This window comes from Arachis ipaensis, chromosome B05 (assembly GCF_000816755.2).
Source record: "Arachis ipaensis cultivar K30076 chromosome B05, Araip1.1, whole genome shotgun sequence".
In the NCBI taxonomy this organism is placed as follows: Eukaryota; Viridiplantae; Streptophyta; class Magnoliopsida; order Fabales; family Fabaceae; genus Arachis; species Arachis ipaensis.
Genome location: NC_029789.2, coordinates 113,377,576 through 113,395,641, shown reverse-complemented (window position 1 = coordinate 113,395,641; position 18,066 = coordinate 113,377,576). Strand labels below are relative to the sequence as shown.

At 35.2% G+C, this 18,066-nt stretch overlaps 2 protein-coding genes across 8 annotated transcripts in view; both read left to right on the top strand.

The window, feature by feature from the left end:
• Positions 1–3,296, top strand: part of LOC107640903 (protein SRG1) — a 4,482-nt gene extending 1,186 nt beyond the window's left edge. For all 6 annotated transcript variants that reach the window (XM_021124274.1, XM_021124276.1, XM_021124277.1 and 3 more), the window contains exons 3-4: positions 731–946; positions 3,255–3,296. In XM_021124274.1, coding sequence (XP_020979933.1) covers positions 731–946; positions 3,255–3,281 — 243 coding nt within the window. In that variant the 3' untranslated portion in view covers positions 3,282–3,296. The remainder of the gene's footprint in view (positions 1–730; positions 947–3,254) is intronic.
• Positions 13,663–18,060, top strand: LOC107643832 (protein SRG1-like). Of its 2 annotated transcripts, XM_016347586.2 has the most exons (3): positions 13,663–16,868; positions 16,976–17,136; positions 17,693–18,060. In XM_016347586.2, the coding sequence occupies exons 1-3, from the start codon at positions 16,772–16,774 to the stop codon at positions 17,963–17,965; spliced, it is 531 nt and encodes a 176-aa protein (XP_016203072.1). In that variant the 5' UTR covers positions 13,663–16,771; the 3' UTR covers positions 17,966–18,060. The 2 variants fall into 2 exon arrangements, with proteins under 2 accessions (XP_016203072.1, XP_020979931.1); XM_021124272.1 differs by having other exon boundaries at positions 16,753–17,136.

Genomic DNA, 18,066 nt, shown 5'->3' with positions numbered 1-18,066 from the left:
AATAAACGAACACTATCTCAGCATGACTATAATGGCCTAAGAGAAGGGATGTGATCAGTTTCAATCATGCAAGTGCTTTTGAGTTTAATTATTATTATAGGTACCACAGTAACAAATCACGCCATTTAAAACTGTGGCATGACCTAATTTTATAAAAAAAAATAACTAAAACTGTGGCATGACCTAATTTATAAAAAAACTAACTAAGTGTTGTAAATAATAAATTATTAGATAGATATTTGATTATTGCAAGGAAGCCTTTCAATGAATCATCAATTTTTTTGGGTAAATGTTACTAACTTAAAAGGCAGTTTACTAAGAAAATAATTATACTGTTGATGACATATAACAATATTTTATTTATATAATCATATAATAACTAGTTAATATTACAAATAGCTAGATCGATATGTTTTGCATATATACTTTGACTTTTAATTTTGACTTTACAATATTTATTTTCTACATATAATGTAGCTTAAATTTAAAATTTTAAATAAGAATAAAATTTTAAGATAAATATATATTATGCGTATATATTAACTTTTCTTAATCAGGGGTCTTGGATTAAAGATTTGGAAGTGAAACAAAATTAAAAGAGTATTAAATTTAGTACTTCACATAAAATACATACCTAACTCCCTAAAAAGAAAAATATGATAAGTTATGATTATGGTTGGTGAGACATATTATTGTTTTATAAATTTTATAATGTCATAATTATCTGCAGTTGATTAATCATGGAGTCGACCCTTCGTTGATTGAAAGTGTGAAGTTAGGCTTTCAAGACTTCTTCAATCTTCCAATAGAAGAGAAAAAGAAATTATGGCAAAAACCTGGCGACATAGAAGGGTTTGGTCAATTGTTTGTGGTGTCTGAGAAACAAAAATTAGAATGGGCAGATGTTTTCATCATTAACACACTTCCATCGTATGCAAAAATACGGGTGAAGGACTTAAAACTGAATTGATAAATGTAGGTTTTATATGTCTTGAAAAAGAATTTGAATCAAGACAATATTACCAAAATAAAGACAAACAAACTCAAACTGATTCAACCACAAGACAAACGAAGCTACAATTTCCAAACTTCACAAATCAAAATGCCAAGAACAAATATTATATTTATCACTATGAAGAAGATGAAAGAATAGTAGTGTTTGTGATTAAACGTATGCATAATATTAAGCTTGTTATTGTACCAGTACATTGAGAGAGAATTATGGTATTTATACACTAATAGCCTGACAGAATAGAAAGAGAAAGGTAACAGAATTTGGAGGAAAAATAACTTACTCTCCCTCTGTTTCCCATATCTCTACCCTTTATCACTTTGTACACTTTTCATAAACCCCTCTTCATTCTTAGGGTAAGGAAGATTAGGACTGACCCTAAGTTTGTCCTGAAGGATGTTGAACATATTGAATGATTAAGGTTTAGTTAAGGCATCTGCGATTTAGTCTCTTGCCGGGATATGCACCACATACAGTTGTCGACTGTTTACCATTTTTCTTAGCGAATGTAAGTCAAATTTCAAATGTTTACAGTGATTGTGTAACACTGGATTAGCTGCAAGCATGCTTGCAGACCGATTATCACAATATATTGTGGGTGCTATAGACTAAGAGATTGAAGCTCGCTCAATAAGTGCCAAATTGACACTAATTCTTCTTCGACTGAAGCTAAAGCTTGATACTCTACCTCTGTACTACTATGACTCACTTTGGTTTGCTTGTGACATTTTCACAAAATCAAGTTACTCCCCATTTAGTAATGAAGCGACGATCATCTAGATCACTTGCCCAATCTGCATCAGCAAAACCAGAAAATCCAAAATTAGTGCGTTTAGAAAATGTAATTCCATGACTTACTGTGCCAACCAAGTACCTTAGGATATGCTTTACAACCTTCCAATGATTTAAAGTAAGATCCTGCATGAATTGAGAAACTCTGTTCACAGAATATGACAAGTCTGGTTGTGTCATAACAAACTTTTGTTGAGATAGATGAATGCCTCCATTGTCAAGATAAGTTTCCTCTAGACATAAGAAAAAGTTGAATCTTCCTAAGCGGTTAATCCAGCACACAAGCCCTCAGCATATTTTCTAGGGTTTGTATCGTCCTCTCTGATTGACCATCGATTTAAGAATGGTATGCAGTGCTTAAGTTCAATTGAGTTTCGAATGCTGTCTGAAAAGCTCCCCAAAATCTCGAAGTGAAATGAGGATCTCTGTCAGAAACTATGGTGGTAGGGACACTATACAGCCATACAATCTCCTTAATGTACAAGCCTGCCAGGTCCTCCAAAGTATAGTTCATCCGGACGGGCAAGAAGTGAGTTGACTTCGTCAACCGATCCACAATCATCCAAACTGCATCAAATCCTGCCCGAATCCTCAGCAATCCAAACATGAAGTCCATTGCGACGCTTTCCCATTTCCATTGCGAAATTTCCAAAGGTTGCTGATACAGAATTGACAAACAATTCACTATTATGTAGAACTACCGGCAAGTGCACCAGGTCATATCAAGTAGTAAAACTCACGGTGAGTGAGTGTCGATCCCACAAGGATTAAGGAATTAAGCAAACAATGATTGATTGAGAAATCTGGTTAGACAATTCATAGTTTGATGATGGACAAGTAATGAAATAAGCATGAAATGTAAAATGACTTGAAGAAAAAGCAATCAAAAGCTGTAAATGACTTTGAATGTAAAAAGCAGAAAGTAAATGACTGAAAAGATAGATTGCTGGAAATTAAAAGACTAGAAAGTAAAGATGACAAAATATAAAAGCTGGAAATCTAAATTGGAGGAATAGTAAATTGCAAGATTATAAACACAACAATGTAAAAGAGCATTAAGTAAATGAAAGCAAAGAAGGGGAATTAAGAGGATGAGAGGGGGATCATTGGGGGTTTAGAAATATTGAATTCTCTGGATCAAAATGGGTTTCATTTCTACTTCAATCATTCAATTATTGACTTCTTGGCAAATCATAAGTAATCAAACCCCAATCTCTTGGTGATTTGATTTCTCTTAACTTGATCAATTGCCAATCTCTTGATCTAATTGCTCATGAGAAGAGTTGAAGGTTAGTCTCTGATTTAGAGCCACAAAATTTCATGAATCAAATCATGGATTGATTATATGTCACCATATCAATCTCAAATCCAAATTCACATCAATTGGGAGGAAGAACTTCAAGCATTAATTCTATGATTCCTTTCTCAATTCCTCATAGAATTCAATTAGATTCAATTTCTTTCTCAAGATAATTGAATCATTGCAATGAATAACGAAGATTCTCCCTAAAGAATTAATAAAAGAATAATTGAAGATAAAAATAAAATTATTATTGATCCATCAAATTACAATAGAGCTCTTTACTCCAATGAATGGGAATTAGCCACTCATGACTTTCAGAAAAGAATCAAAAGTGAAAAGTACAAAAAGAAGAGTGCAAAAAGAAGTAAAGGTAAGTAAAAATTAAGATCCAAAAGTAAAAGTCCCCTTTCTTAAGTGTTCACTTGGGGTTATATACTACTCTCAACTCCCAAAATGCCACTCCAGATCCAATTCAAATCACTACAATTACAATTCTATCCAACTTATGGTCCTCTTGCTTGTAGTTGAGTCTTCTTTCTTCAAAGATTGTGAGCCTAAGATGGTAAATTGCCTTGAGATTGAATGGCATGTCATGCAAGTGCCACTTTGGTGGCACACCCAATATTGAAGGTTTTGTGAAGGTGGTTCAGCGTGCCACACCCTTGGCACGCCCATTATGTAATTGTTCCAAGTTGTGAGGGTGCGTGGTGGTTGACACGTCAACCACACGCCATAGTTCACGCCAAGAGGGGTATTATGCTCCCTAGAAAGTTGGCCCAACGTGCCACTTCCGAGACACGCCAGCTCCCATGCCCACTTGGAGAAGAATGAAGCTTCGAGGGCGTGTCTCTCTTCCCACACCTGAGACACGCCTTTGCCACGCCAACTTTTGCTCTTTGAGGCATCTTTTGGGAAGTTGGCCCAGCGTGCCACTTCCCAGGCACGCCCATGACACGCCAAGGGCTGAAGCTTGAGGTCGTGTGGTTTTGGCACGCTGACGAACTGGATTTTCTATTAATAAAGAATTTTCACAAATATATTCCCGTTGTAAGTATAGTTTCTAAACCAACAGAGAATCCTTTCGTACAAAAGTTTTAGTTGTCACTTAAGCAAACCCAATAAAATTTATAACCGAAGTATTTAAACCTCGGGTCGTCTCTCAAGGAATTGCAGGGAGGTGTGTTTGTTATTGGTTATGAAAAAAGTATCTTTTTGGGTTTTTTAAAGATAAGAAGCAACAATAGTAAATGGCAATAGAAACAAACTAACTATAACTAGAAAAACTCTTGGCAAGGTATGAGAACTGGAAATCTCATCCTAGTTATCCTTATCAGGTGTGATGAGAGTTGTTATTGCTCCCACTTAGTTAACCCTTACTAAATAAAGGAAAGTCAAGTGGACTAATCAATTTGATTCCTCAAGTCCTAGTCAACTCCTATGGAAAGACTAGCTTTAGAGGGATCCAAATCAATCAGCAATTTCTAATTTTCAATCAACAGCTGAGTTTGACAACTCAAGTGTCACCAATTACTCAACCAAAGCCAAAAGGGGAAAAATCCAAATTATTTATATCATAAATAGAAGAAAGCAACCATAAATCTGAAATATCTCGAATTGTATTAAATAGAAAATCAAATTAAACATAGGAATCCATAAACCAATTTGGAAAAATAAACAACTAAAGTAATAGAATGAATAAAATTAGAAGAGAAATTAAATTTAAGGAACATTGAACCTGGAATTGAGAAAACGAAGAAATCCTAATCCTAAAATCTAAGAGAGAGGAGAGAGCCTCTCTCTCTAGAAAAACTACATTTAAAACTTAAAATTGTCTGAATGATTGATAATCATTTGATTCCCTCATTCTCCAGCCCCTATTCTGTGTTTCTGGGCTTGTATTTGGGCCGAAAAGGAGCCCAGAAATCGCTGGGGGCGACTTCTGCAACTTTCTGCACATGGCACCAGTCACGCGTACGCGTAGGTCACGCGTGCGCGTCATATGGAGATTTTCTTTGTCACACGTACACGTCAGTCACGCGTACGCGTCGCTCGTGCTCTATGCTAGGCACGCGTCCGCGTCATCCATGCGTGCGCGTCGCTGCCATTTTCTTCAAAACTTCATTTTGTGCGTTCCTTCCATTTTTGCATGTTTCCTTTCTGTCCTCTAAGCCATTCCTGCCCTATGAAGCCTGAAAATACTTAACACATAGATCACGGCATCGAATAGTAATAAAGGATAATTAAAATTAACATTTTTAAGGCTTAGGAAACATGTTTTCATATGTATCACATAATAAGGAAGGAATTGTAAAACCATGCAAATTATATGAATAAGTGGGTGAAGAATTGATAAAAAGACTCAATTGAGCACAAGATGAATCATAAAATAGTGGTTTATCACACGCCAACCACACGCCAATAAAGCGCCAATGCCACGCCAACTTCTGAGCTTGGGGGCGTGTGATTTTGGCACGCCAACCACACGCTAAGGGCACACCAATGAAGCGCCAATGCCACACCACTTTTGAGCTTGATTGAAGATATCTCTGTGCCATTGACCCAGCGTGCCACTTCCTAGGCATGCCCTATCCACGCCAAGGTTGCATCTTTGAGGGCGTGTGGTTTTGGCACGCCAACCACACGCCAAAGGCATGCCCATTTTGAAAGCTTGAGGGCATGTGGATTTTGGTACGCCAACCACACGCCCAAGGCACACCAGGCTTGAGTTTGATTAAAGAGATCTCTGTGTCATTGGCCCAGCGTGCCACTTTGAAGGCACGCCAATGGCATGCCAAGCTTGGAGACACGCCAATAGCACGTTGGGGACACACCAATAACCCTTATCTCATTTGTGCTACTTTTTGTGTCCCTTTTTCTGCAATTCACGAAATTAAAGTACTCAAAGTAGTGTCCTCACAATATCTATAATTTCTTCAATATCAAGCAATGTAGGTCAAGAATTGCTTATTTCTAACAAGAATTCACTAAGAAATTAAAGTAAATGATACTATGCATCAGTTGCAGGGTCCCGAACGATCTTTGGTGCTCAATTTTTACCTTTTGATAGGTTAAGCACTTTGAAATGTGCAATGCCACATTGTTCTTCATTCCTGGCCACCAGAACATCATCTTCAGGTCATGATACATTTTAGTACTTCCTGGATGAATTGAAAACTTACTTCGGTGAGCTTCAGTTAACATATCTTGCCTTAAGTCTCCCACATTCGGTACACAAATCCTTCCCTTGTACCTCCAAACTTCCTTTCTGTCCTGGGTAACCTCTCCTTATTTCTTTTTTTTTTTCAGTTACTTGTAGCATTTTCTGTAGCTCCTGATCATTCCGCTAAGCCTTCTGAATCTCAGCTTTAAAATCACTAGAGACATGCAACTGGTTCAAAACCATATTGGCTGCTACTTCTTTGACGCCCAAATTGAGGTTCTCAAACTCTCTTAATAGCTCCTCTTCCTTAACCATCATCCAAGCAACGTATAATGATTTCGGCTCAACGTATCTACCACGACATTAGCTTTTCTTGAATGGTAACTCAATTTGAAATCATAGTCCTTCAGCAACTCCATCCACCTCCTCTGGCGCATATTCAGTTCCTTCTGATCAAAGAGATATTTGAAACTCTTGTGATTAGAGAAAACTTGTAATTTAACCCCATACAGGTAATGTCTCCAGACCTTTAGCGCAAACACAATCACAGTGAGTTTCAGGTCGTGAGTTGGGTAATTTACTTCGTGAGGTATAAATTATCGAGAAGCATACGCCACGATATTGCGGGTTGCTTCAACACACACACTAATCCCTTCAACGAAGCATCGCAATACACCTCAAAAGGTTCATTAGGTTCGGGTAACACAAGTACATGTGCTGCAGTCAGTTTCTACTTCAAGGCTTGAAAGCTCTCCTCACATTCTGATGTCCAAACAAACGGCGCATTCTTCTGAGTTAACTTTGTCAAAGGCAACGCAATTTATGAAAAACCCTTGATAAACCTCCGATAATATCCCTCCAAAGCTAAGAAGCTCCTGATTTCCGTTACTGATGTTGGCCGTCCCTAATCCATCACTGCCTCAACTTTAGAAGGATCTACAACTATTCCTTGCTGACTTACCATGTGACCTAGAAATTTCACTTCATTCTTCAAGAATTCACAATTAGAAATTTTAGCGTACAACTTCCTCTCTTTCAAAATCTGCAGCACGATCCATAAGTTTTTCGCGTGTTCCTCCTCGGTCTTAGAGTAGATTAGGATGTCATCAATGAAGACGACGACAAATTTGTCCAAGAAAGGATGGAATATCCGGTTCATATAATCCATAAACACCACGAGGGCGTTGGTTAACCCAAAGGTCATTACAGTATACTCGTAGTGGCCGTAACGAGTTCTAAAAGTGGTTTTTGGGATATCTTCATCTCTCACCCTTATTTGGTGGTAACTAGACCTCAAAATCTTGGAAATGACACCAGCTCCCAGCAATTGGTCCATCGGATCATCAACTCTCGGCAATAGATATTTATTCTTTACAGTTACTTTATTTAGTTGTCTGTAATCTATGTATAGTCTCATACTTCCATCCTTCTTTTTCACCAACACTGGTGCTCCCCATGGAGAAACACTTGGACGAATGAAGTTCTTACTCATTAATTCCTCCAGCTGAGCCTTAAGCTTAGCCAGTGCTTAGAGAAGGTTCTGATCTCCATTGGGCCCATAGTGCTCAAAATGTAACTCTATAGACCACCCCCACACTTTATGCAGTTCCACTCTTCAAAATACTCTGGATCACCCTGACAAATTCTAGAGAACCGGCATAGTTCCTCAAACCGACTGGTGTACTCCGCTACTGACATAAGACCCTGCTTCAACGGTAACAACTCAAGCTCCTTCGTCGTCCTGACTGAATTAGGAAAATACTTCTTATAAAACTCATATTGAAAAGCAAAAGGCGTCGGGTTTCCTGCCACTAATGCTGGGCTTCACCCACCATCTTGTAAGTGGCAAACTCAACACACTAGTCCTCAGGCACTTGCTGTGCTTGCAAAGCTCGTTCTATCGTCTGAAACCAATTATCAGCCTCTGTGAGATTTGTGGTTCCTCAAAAGATCGGTGGATTTATCTTCATGAAGATCGCTAAGGTCATCGGCCCATTTTGACATTACCCTCGTTTCCATTGTTAATTTGCTGACCAAGGACCTCAGTCGTTGCCTGCATAGCAGCCGCCATATTTTCCAGGGCATTCATGAAGTTCACGGGATCATTTGCAGTTGTTTCAGATTTTGCATTACTATTCTGACCTCACCCTCAACCACGAGTGCGTCCAGGAGACGTCATCTGGTCCTTGTTCACACCAAACAAGTGATATCAAGGTGATTAGTCTCAATATCTCAAGTCTAGTGATTCAAAGTCCCAAATGTATGCTCATGAACAAGTATGCCACATATATCAGTTATATATCCTAATTAGCATTTACAAAAACCTAGAGTATGTCCAGAAGCATAGTCAGTCCATCCCTCAGGCACTACAAGAACGAAATGCTCTGATACCATAATGTAACACCCTACCACACAAAGCCTTACACTTAAGTCGTAAAGCAGAGGTGGCATGGTATTATGACCTCTAAAAGAAAAGATGTACATATAAATATAGTTGAAAGAAAATCATAACGAGGTCCTTGAAGAAGAAGCTAAACAAAATCGAAACAAAAAAAGCATCACTCATGAAAGATAAACACAGACGAATACGTAAGATCGTAAGAAAACTAATATATATATATAGATAAATATGGATCAAAGTTCCAAAATACAGATATCAAGCTCCATACTCGATCTGCAAAGCCAAGGGCAGCCAAAGTATACATATATACATAAATATACAACCCAAAGTTTTCCCAAAATATAAACAAAACTCATGTTTCTCCAAAAGCAACCTCTAAGAGGGATGATATATAAGATACACTTACGGAGAATCTATATACATGAGTATATAGCCTAAAACCAAAATATAACATCCCAAAGTGATATCTTCATTTGCAAAGAGACCTCCAGACGCTAACCAAGGTGCATCTCGACTTGCATCTAAAAAATAGCAAAAATATGTATGGAATGGGAACTGAGGGTTCTTATTATGTTAATGGTGTCCACATAAGTAATATATAAGGTCCCGGAAAAGCAGAGGCATTCCTAGGACTTTGACATTCAAATTAATCTTAAAATTGATTCTAAATCCATATTATCGGTAATCTGTCTAAGGGATTCTAGCCTAGTCTAACTCTACATCTCCTGCCTCAAAAAAACCTCCTAAACACCAGTGGAACAACGTTCATCACTCCTCTATCAAAAGAGGGGTCTATTAGGTACATACGCAAACAAGTCAAACAAAAAAAAACACAGATAAAATTCAGATACTGCAAGTAAACAAGTAGCAGATAAACATGGTAAAATAGTTAGACAAACCAAAACAAGTATAAACCCAAGCAAAGCATTCAAATGCGTATGATGTATGCCTGTCCTACGGCTGTTGAGCTCAACTATCGGTTATACAGCCAACCCGACATGTCCTAGTAGACCTTGGACGGTCTCTCTGTACGCAGATTCCCAAGCTCAATAATATCTATGGAAAAAATCCCAAGCTCATCCATAGGGGAGACAAAACTCCAAGCTCAAATTTATACATGGGGGGATACCCCAAGCAAAAATTCATATATATATGCATGTCCATGGGGAACTCGGGGAGTTAAAGTGCTTGGTCACATCTTACGTACAGAGGATCAATAATTTGTCTCAATTATACAAGTCAAGTTAAGCTTTTTAATTCGTTATTTATCATTTTCATTGTTATCATGAATTCACGTCTCATTCCATCTCTAAATCATCATTATTATCATCATCATCATTATCAGTTACATATCATGTTTCATTCACCACTTCGTCGCTTCAACAATTTGACCATTCACTCATCAATCTCTTCCTCAATTCTCTATCTAACTCATTCAACACATTCACCCTTGTTCTAAAGCTTAAAGACTCGGTAAGCGACCTTAAACAGATGTTAAAGACATTTGGAAAGCTAGAGAATAGGTTTAAAAAACTTAAAAACACACTTTTTAGAAACACAGGGGTCATTCATACCCATGCCCATGCTCTCGTACGCATGGGTGTAAAAATGCCAAAGTCGCGTATGTGAGAACTGTCCACATATGCGAGCTCATGAAACAAAATGGGGTCCCAGTATACGCAGACCTTTAGTCACGTATGCGTGAGTGTAAATATAACATTTTCGCGTACGCACGCACGCCCCTGCATACACATGAGTGAATTTTTGACATATTCGCGTACGCAAACCATGCCCGCATACGCAGGACATCTGGGCAGAGCCCAGGGTCTGCATCGCATGCATGTTTGTGCACGCATGCCCATCAGAATTTGCAAAAAGCTGCTAAGTTTCCAGAAAATCAGTTTTACACACCCAATTTCGAACGCGCATAATATTTTTGTTGAAATTCATATTTTGTCTGTTCTTCGAATGGTATAAACTTCACAGATCCAATTTTCATTCAAAATAACTTTTACAAAATTTGGATTCCGGAAGCCAAGTAATGGCTTGCTGAAGTTGGTCAAAAATAAGTTTTTACCAAAGAGTTCAAAACCTTATTCTTTCCAAAACCTCAATCCAAAATCAACCAAGTCATATCCAAACCAACACAATCATTCCTACTCTGTATCAAACATTCATTTACTTACATAATCAACATTCCAACCACTTGATACATTAACTCATTCAACACAATATCACCTATATGAATATGTATACATTAAGTTCCTCATTCTAACCATTCAAACTATTTACAATAACCAACAATAATCATTAATCCTCAATAATTCATATAATTCAACTTATTCTATGGTCAACTAGCCTAAGTTTTCACATGACATTATACATTAACTACGAGAAAACAAAATCATACATTGGTCGATTCCTCCCTAAGCCCGGAACCCCTCAAATTCCACCATTTCTCAAGCTTTCACCTCTCCAAGACCACACCAAAAATGGATTTCCAGCTACCAAAGTCCAATGTCAAGCCTCCAATATAACCAATTTGTCTTCAAAACACATAATTTAGTCTAATTCCACAAAATATCACTAAAATCAATATAAGGGCTCACTAATCAATCAATTCACAAAGTATTTGAGGATTCTTACCTTACCCACGAATCAATTTGACACAACCCAACAATTTCCTCAAGCTAATTCAATCCTAGAACATCAAAATCCCATAATATCTCAAAATCCAAACCCAAAACTTTCAAAAATGAGGAGAGGAAGGATGAGTGAGAAATTGTAAATTTTTTACCACTTTGTTCAGATGGTTTTGTAGAGCTTGGCGCAGTGGTCGCGTGGCGGATTGAGAGATATGTGGAATTGAAGTTTGAGATAAGGTTTTGGTTCTTGTTGGTCCCCTCACCCCCCAAGTCTCAGCGTGAAATGGCTGCGTCTCATAATTTATATAAAGGGCCTTTGGATCTGGTTTGGACCTGGTCTAATCGGCTCGGTCCGTTGGACCGGTTTTGGGCCAAAATCTTTAAAATTAGTGTTAAAATTTGTATTTTAAATATTTCTACTTCTCATGACCAAATAAAAAAACAATATTTCTACTTCTTTGAATTATAATAATTTATTTTCCTAATTTTGTTGGATAATAATTAATTTGTTGGCTAATTATGTATTAATTTCGTGGGATTTACATATGGTCCTTATCTCTGTTCAATTTTAAATTTCTTCTTTTCTCAAAGAAGAAAAACATAAAGAGAGAGGGAAAAGAAAGAAACCCTAAAGCACTATTTGGATCTCTAATAAAAACTTCTCTCCAATTAAAAGGTTTTTCTCCTTTCCATCTATGCAACCATATCAGTTTCACTAGATGATTATAAAGAATTTTTTCCTCTCCTTCTCTAAGTATTTTCTAGTTTCATAGAGAAATTTAAGAAAATTATATTTCTTAGTTTGATATTGTTAGAAAGCTTGATTTTTGAGATTTAAGGTGCCTATGATCAAAATCCCAAAGTTTTAAGAAATTTAAAGTTCCTAAACCCTGGAGCTAAATGATTATTCTTGGGTAAATATTGTGTATTGTTAGGAGTTCTTGGCAATTGATTTGTAGATTTAGAGCTTTAAAGAACTTTGAAAAAGTTAAGGTACATGTTTGTTCTTTGATAAATATTTTTTAATTTCATATTAAATCCTGATATAAGGAAATCGTCGGTTAGGAATTTTTACAAAATAATTCCGTCGAAGTATAGATCCAAACGATAGACAACCCTCAATCAAAGTTTAATTTGTTCGTCACTTAAGTCAAACTCAATAAAAACCGAGAGTTTTTAAACATCGGGTCGTCTTTCAAAGAAATTGCAAGGAAGTGTGCATATTATTGGTTATGGGGTATATTTTGGGGGGGGGTTTTGTGTTGGATAAACAAGAAATTAAATATCAAAGAAAGAAATTATAAATACTAAAATATACTCATGGCAAGAATCAATAGTCAAGATTTTCTATCTTGGACCATTGACCACAACATGGTGATTACAAAGGATTAATTCCACTTAGTTGTCCTCTAACATCGGAGAGGTAAGTCAAGTAGATATAATTGGTCCTAGAACCAACTAATAACCCTAAATCACCAATAAAACTGGACATCAATGATCTTAAGAGACCTAAATCCTCAATCACAAGCCAAGAGTATGAAATTCTACTCTAAAACATAACCAAGTATTTTATCAAACACTTAAAAGATATAAAAGGAAGGCATAATAAATTAGCAAGAAATATAAAATCTACAACTACAAAATACAAAATAACAATAATAGCAACTCAATTAAGCAATAATAAACAAAGAAACATCAAAATTGCATTAAATAGAATTTAAAATAAACAAGAGTTCAATAACATAAAAGCAACAAAATAAAGGAAATAACAAATGAAATTAAGAGAACCAAGATATAAGAATAAGAGATTGAAAGAAAAACTAAATTAAACAAGAATTAAAGCCTAAACCCAAGAGAAATCTAACCTAATCTACCCTAATTCTAGAGAGAAGAGAGAGCTTCTCTCTCTAAAATATGACCTAAAGCATGTTACTAAACTATCCTAATTGCTCTCCCCTTGTTCCTTCTTGATTTTGGCCTCAAATACTTCAGAAATGAGTTAGATTTGGGCCTGTAGCAGCTCAGAAATTGCCCCCAGCATATTCCTTTAATGAGGTCACGTGACCAGTGTCACACGTACGCGTGGCTGACGCGTGCGCGTCGCTTGGCAAAATTTCTTGGTCACGCATATGCATGGGTCACGTGTGCGCGTCGCTATAATTTTCACAAATCCTCATTTCTTTATGAATTCTCCACTTTGCATGCTTTTTCTTCACTTCTTCAATCCAATCCTTGCCTTATAAACCTGGAATCCCTCAACAAACATATCAAGACATCGAATGGAATTAAAGTGAATTAAATTTAACAATGTTAAGGCCTAAAAAGCATGTTTTCACTCTTAAGCACAATTTAGGAGAAATTCACAAAACCATGCTATTTCATTGAATAAATGTGAGAAAAGTTGATAAAATCCACTAAATTCAAAACAAGATAAATTACAAAATTGGGGTTTATCAAATCCTGAGTTAGAGGCTCTGACAAATTGGGATTTGAGGGTTTACTGAATAATATTGTTGATGTTGAATTGATACGTGAAAAGTTAATTAGTTATATATTGGTTGAAAATTAATTTTGTGATGATTATGTTTATTGGGGAACCTAGGTTTATATATGGTGATGGACACACATATAATTTGTGTTGATGGATTTTTTGTTATGAACATATGGATTAAATAGAAAATGATGCTGGATGATGTTTTATGTTGGTGTGCATTTTGGATTGAGATATATGGTTATGAGATTTTGATTAGGTCAAATATTAAAGTATTATGATATTAAGATTCTTAAGTTGTCTGTATAATTTTGGTTAATTGAAGGTTTGATGTTTTGAGGTATATGATTGGAGGATTTAAGGTGGATGTTTGTAGTGTAAATGTGAATGAAAGAGTTGATTTTAAGTTCTATGAATTGGGGTATGTATTAGGGAAGAAAAGAAGAGAATGGGAGGAGGAAAAGCAAAATTCTTCAGAAAATAGGCAAAGTTTGAACGGCAAGAACATGACCTTTAGTGTATTGATTAAGGTGGAGTTTGTTATATTAGAAAGTTTTATGTGTCTAATTTTATGATTTCAAAGAGTGAAGGCTAACTACAAGTTTTATAGAGTAAGTTATGATTTTTTCTTTTTCTTTTTTACATTGGGATGTTGAAAGAAGAAGTGAAGGGAACTCAACAATGAATGTACCTTTGCGTATGCGAAGCGAGTTCGTGTATGCGATACCACTAGCAAGAATTTCACTTCTCAATACACGTGGAATTGAACTAAGAATTAAACTACTTTTGAGGCAGGTGTTCATGTACACAATGAGTAGGGCAATGAATGAAAGTCCACAAACACAGGAGAAAGTTATTTTTGCAAGTTTTAAAGTAATTTGAAACCTCTACCTTAGGTCTAGCAAAATTGTTTATAGAGGCCTTTGACTTGCAAGCCCATAGAATTGCTTAAGCCAAATCCCGTTGGATCTTAAATGAGAGATTAGGAAAGTAAGAATGTGTTTATGATTGTGATATGATACAACATGTTATATGATCTTCAATTTATGAGTAGAATGGAAGTGGTACTATAAGAGGATATTAATTTGAGGTTTATGATAGTGATTATGGTTAATGATTTTAGCAAGGGAGAGAGTTTTATGCTGCTTGCTTGATTTATGGTTTCAGACTTGGCAATGGTGTTTTCATCCTACTTATACGATAATTTGGACATTTTTATTATAGATATTTTGGGATATATAATATTTGGATTGTATATGATTTTATTCTAGATCGTAAGGGTATTCGAGTATACAATCCTTAGATAGTTTTTCTCTAAGAAAAAGTGACAGAAAAATTTTCCTGATTCTTACATGCTTCTGGAAAGTTCTATTACATCCCTTATGAGAAGGACGACTAGAAGACTATGTCTAGTGTTAGATACTAGATGTGTTGATTCTGGCAGATAACTGACATGTGAGCTTATGACCAATAGAATAAGCATTTGTCGTATGAATTGTTTGATTCATAGATGTGTATAATTGTTCATAATTTTCTACTTGATTATTCATGTGATAATTATGTTTGAAATAATTGTGATTTTGTTGTTATTGAAATGTATGCCTTATTCATGATTGTCTTAACCTGTGTAGGTATTAAAGGTAATGGGTAATGTCAGATGTTAGTAAAATCCTAGGCTATTGATCTGGGTTGTGACAGAAGAAATATACTTGATTTATAGATTAATTAAACTTTAGAAAATTGAGACTTGGTGTAGAAATTAGAGACTCTTACAAATTTAAGCATCTTTATATAATATTTATCCTTTTTTTTTATCATACTAGAAACCATTATTAGGTTTTCATCCATTGCTTTTAACATTTTTTCTAATACGGATCATAGTGGATTGTATGGATAGATGGAGTCACATATGGAGGATTTATGTCAATACATTGGTTGTTTTAACTAGGCTAGTCATGTTCCTCTCCTTTTAGAGATAATCATTTGTAGATGAATTAAACTTGTAACCAACCTTAAGATTTTCTTTGTTACATTAATGCTAATCATGAGATCGATGACAAGAATTCGACTTTCTCTCACTTGTGTCATTCACTCTATGATTACTTGCGTGGATATTTACAGGCTCTTATTCATGCAAATATTATCATTAGTTACATGTATGATAGTGTGGTGACATGTTAGGATATGTTATAATACTTTTGTTATCAATCTACTGTGACTTAAGCATTATAGGCCACATAGTGAGGATATTACAGTAAAAGGTGGATTGATGTTCCTAAGATTGGAATGGAGCTATTGAGATGCTAACTCTTAAAGGGAATGCTATATTATGATTCTGGAGGAATCAATACTTGAAAAAGAATCGCACATTGAAGATTAATGCTTAAAAAAGAGTATTATAAAAGTCTTACTCTCCTTCATCATAATAACTACTTTTTTTATTCTTCCAAAATTTATAACTATTTACATTTTCAAAAAATGAGAATTTTGAGGTCAAATATACCAAGCACTCTTATTTAAATGGAGCAACGAAGGTGTTCTATGCAGTAGCTTCACTATATTAGGAAATATGAGGCATATACATACTTTTGGGACTATAACTCTATTATGTAACCTTAGTTTCTATTTCAACTCATCATTAAATTCATTCATAATAACTAAGCCATATGATATCTAGACATATATAACAAGTCCATACTTAACGAGATGGCTTAAACTACATAAATTTTCATATTATTAATCTCATATTAGTCATCAAACTACATGATATTCCATAATATGTAATCATAAATAACCGAATAAATTTTCAGCATGTGCTCTCTATTTTGTATCTATTGTTGTATTTGTGCCTTTCTACTTTCATGGTGTATGAAAAATTGCCCATTAATATATAATTTTTTTTTGTAGAACTCATCAAATGAAGTAAAGTATTCATCATTATAAAATAATCACATTATGTGATAATAAATGCAACTAGGAAATTCTAACATCTCCTGTATCAATGCAGAGACAATCTTGATAATTATTCCTTGCAACTCGAAAAACTTTTCATGGAAATCATTAGGTATATGGAAATGGCTCTCAAAACCAAACCAAATGAACTGTTAAATTTATTTGAAGATGTAAGTCAATCAATGAGATTAAATTATTATCCTCCATGTCCCCAACCAGAAAATGTAATTGGACTGAAGCCTCATTCTGATGCTGGTTCCCTTACCATTCTTCTCCAAGCAAATGAAGTAGATGGCTTGCAAATAAGAAAAGATGGAATGTGGATGCCTATTATACTAGTCTCTAATGCATTCATCATTAATGTTGGAGACATATTGGAGGTAATTTGAGAAAATTATTTTTTTTCTCATGCTAAGCTACATGAAGAACAACAAATAACATATTGTAAGAAAATAATCACAACATAAAAGTTAATATGCACTAAAGATTTGGAGAAAATCAACAACAATAAGTCATAAAAATAGATAGAGTAACTTTATCAATTTAGAGAGTAGAGCACAAGCTTAAAAGTGTCTCTTTTTGGTTTACAATAAAACAAATAACTTGAATCCATAGAATATATATTGCTTAGGTCATTGTCACCTAGCCATCAATAATTATAGTCTATGTGTGACATGTTTTTATTTTTTTAGCAATCAACTCGAATCAACTCGATCCAACATGAATACCTAAGGACACTAGTGAATGTTTATATATTAGTGAAATCCTTAAAATCTTTTAACATACTCGACACTGATCATTCTAAAGTTAACAAAAATATTATATTTACACTTTTTGGAATCTCAAAAAGTGTCTTATTAGTACACTATGTAAACCTTTAAAATATTTTTCTTTGAGAAATTTTTTTTGTCTTCTTTAATTATGATTTTATTGCAGATACTGACCAATGAAATTTATCGGAGCATCGAACACCGTGTAACAGTTAACTCAAAGAAAGAAAGAATTTCTATTGCTACATTTCACAAACCTCAAATGAACAAAGTTATAAGCCCAATAGAAAGCTTGGTTACCTCCGAAAGACCTGCACTGTTTAGGAGAATCAACGTAGCAGATTACTACAAAAAATACTTCTCACGCCAACTCCAAGAAAAATCAGTACTCAATGATGTCAGGATCAAAAGTAATAGTTGTGTTCACAAGATTTTATAGGATAGAATAAGAACAAAACAATTAATAATAATTATGTTCATCAATAACTAGCAATAAGTATATGCTCATTTGTTCAAGACTTTGGGTCAAAGACATGATAT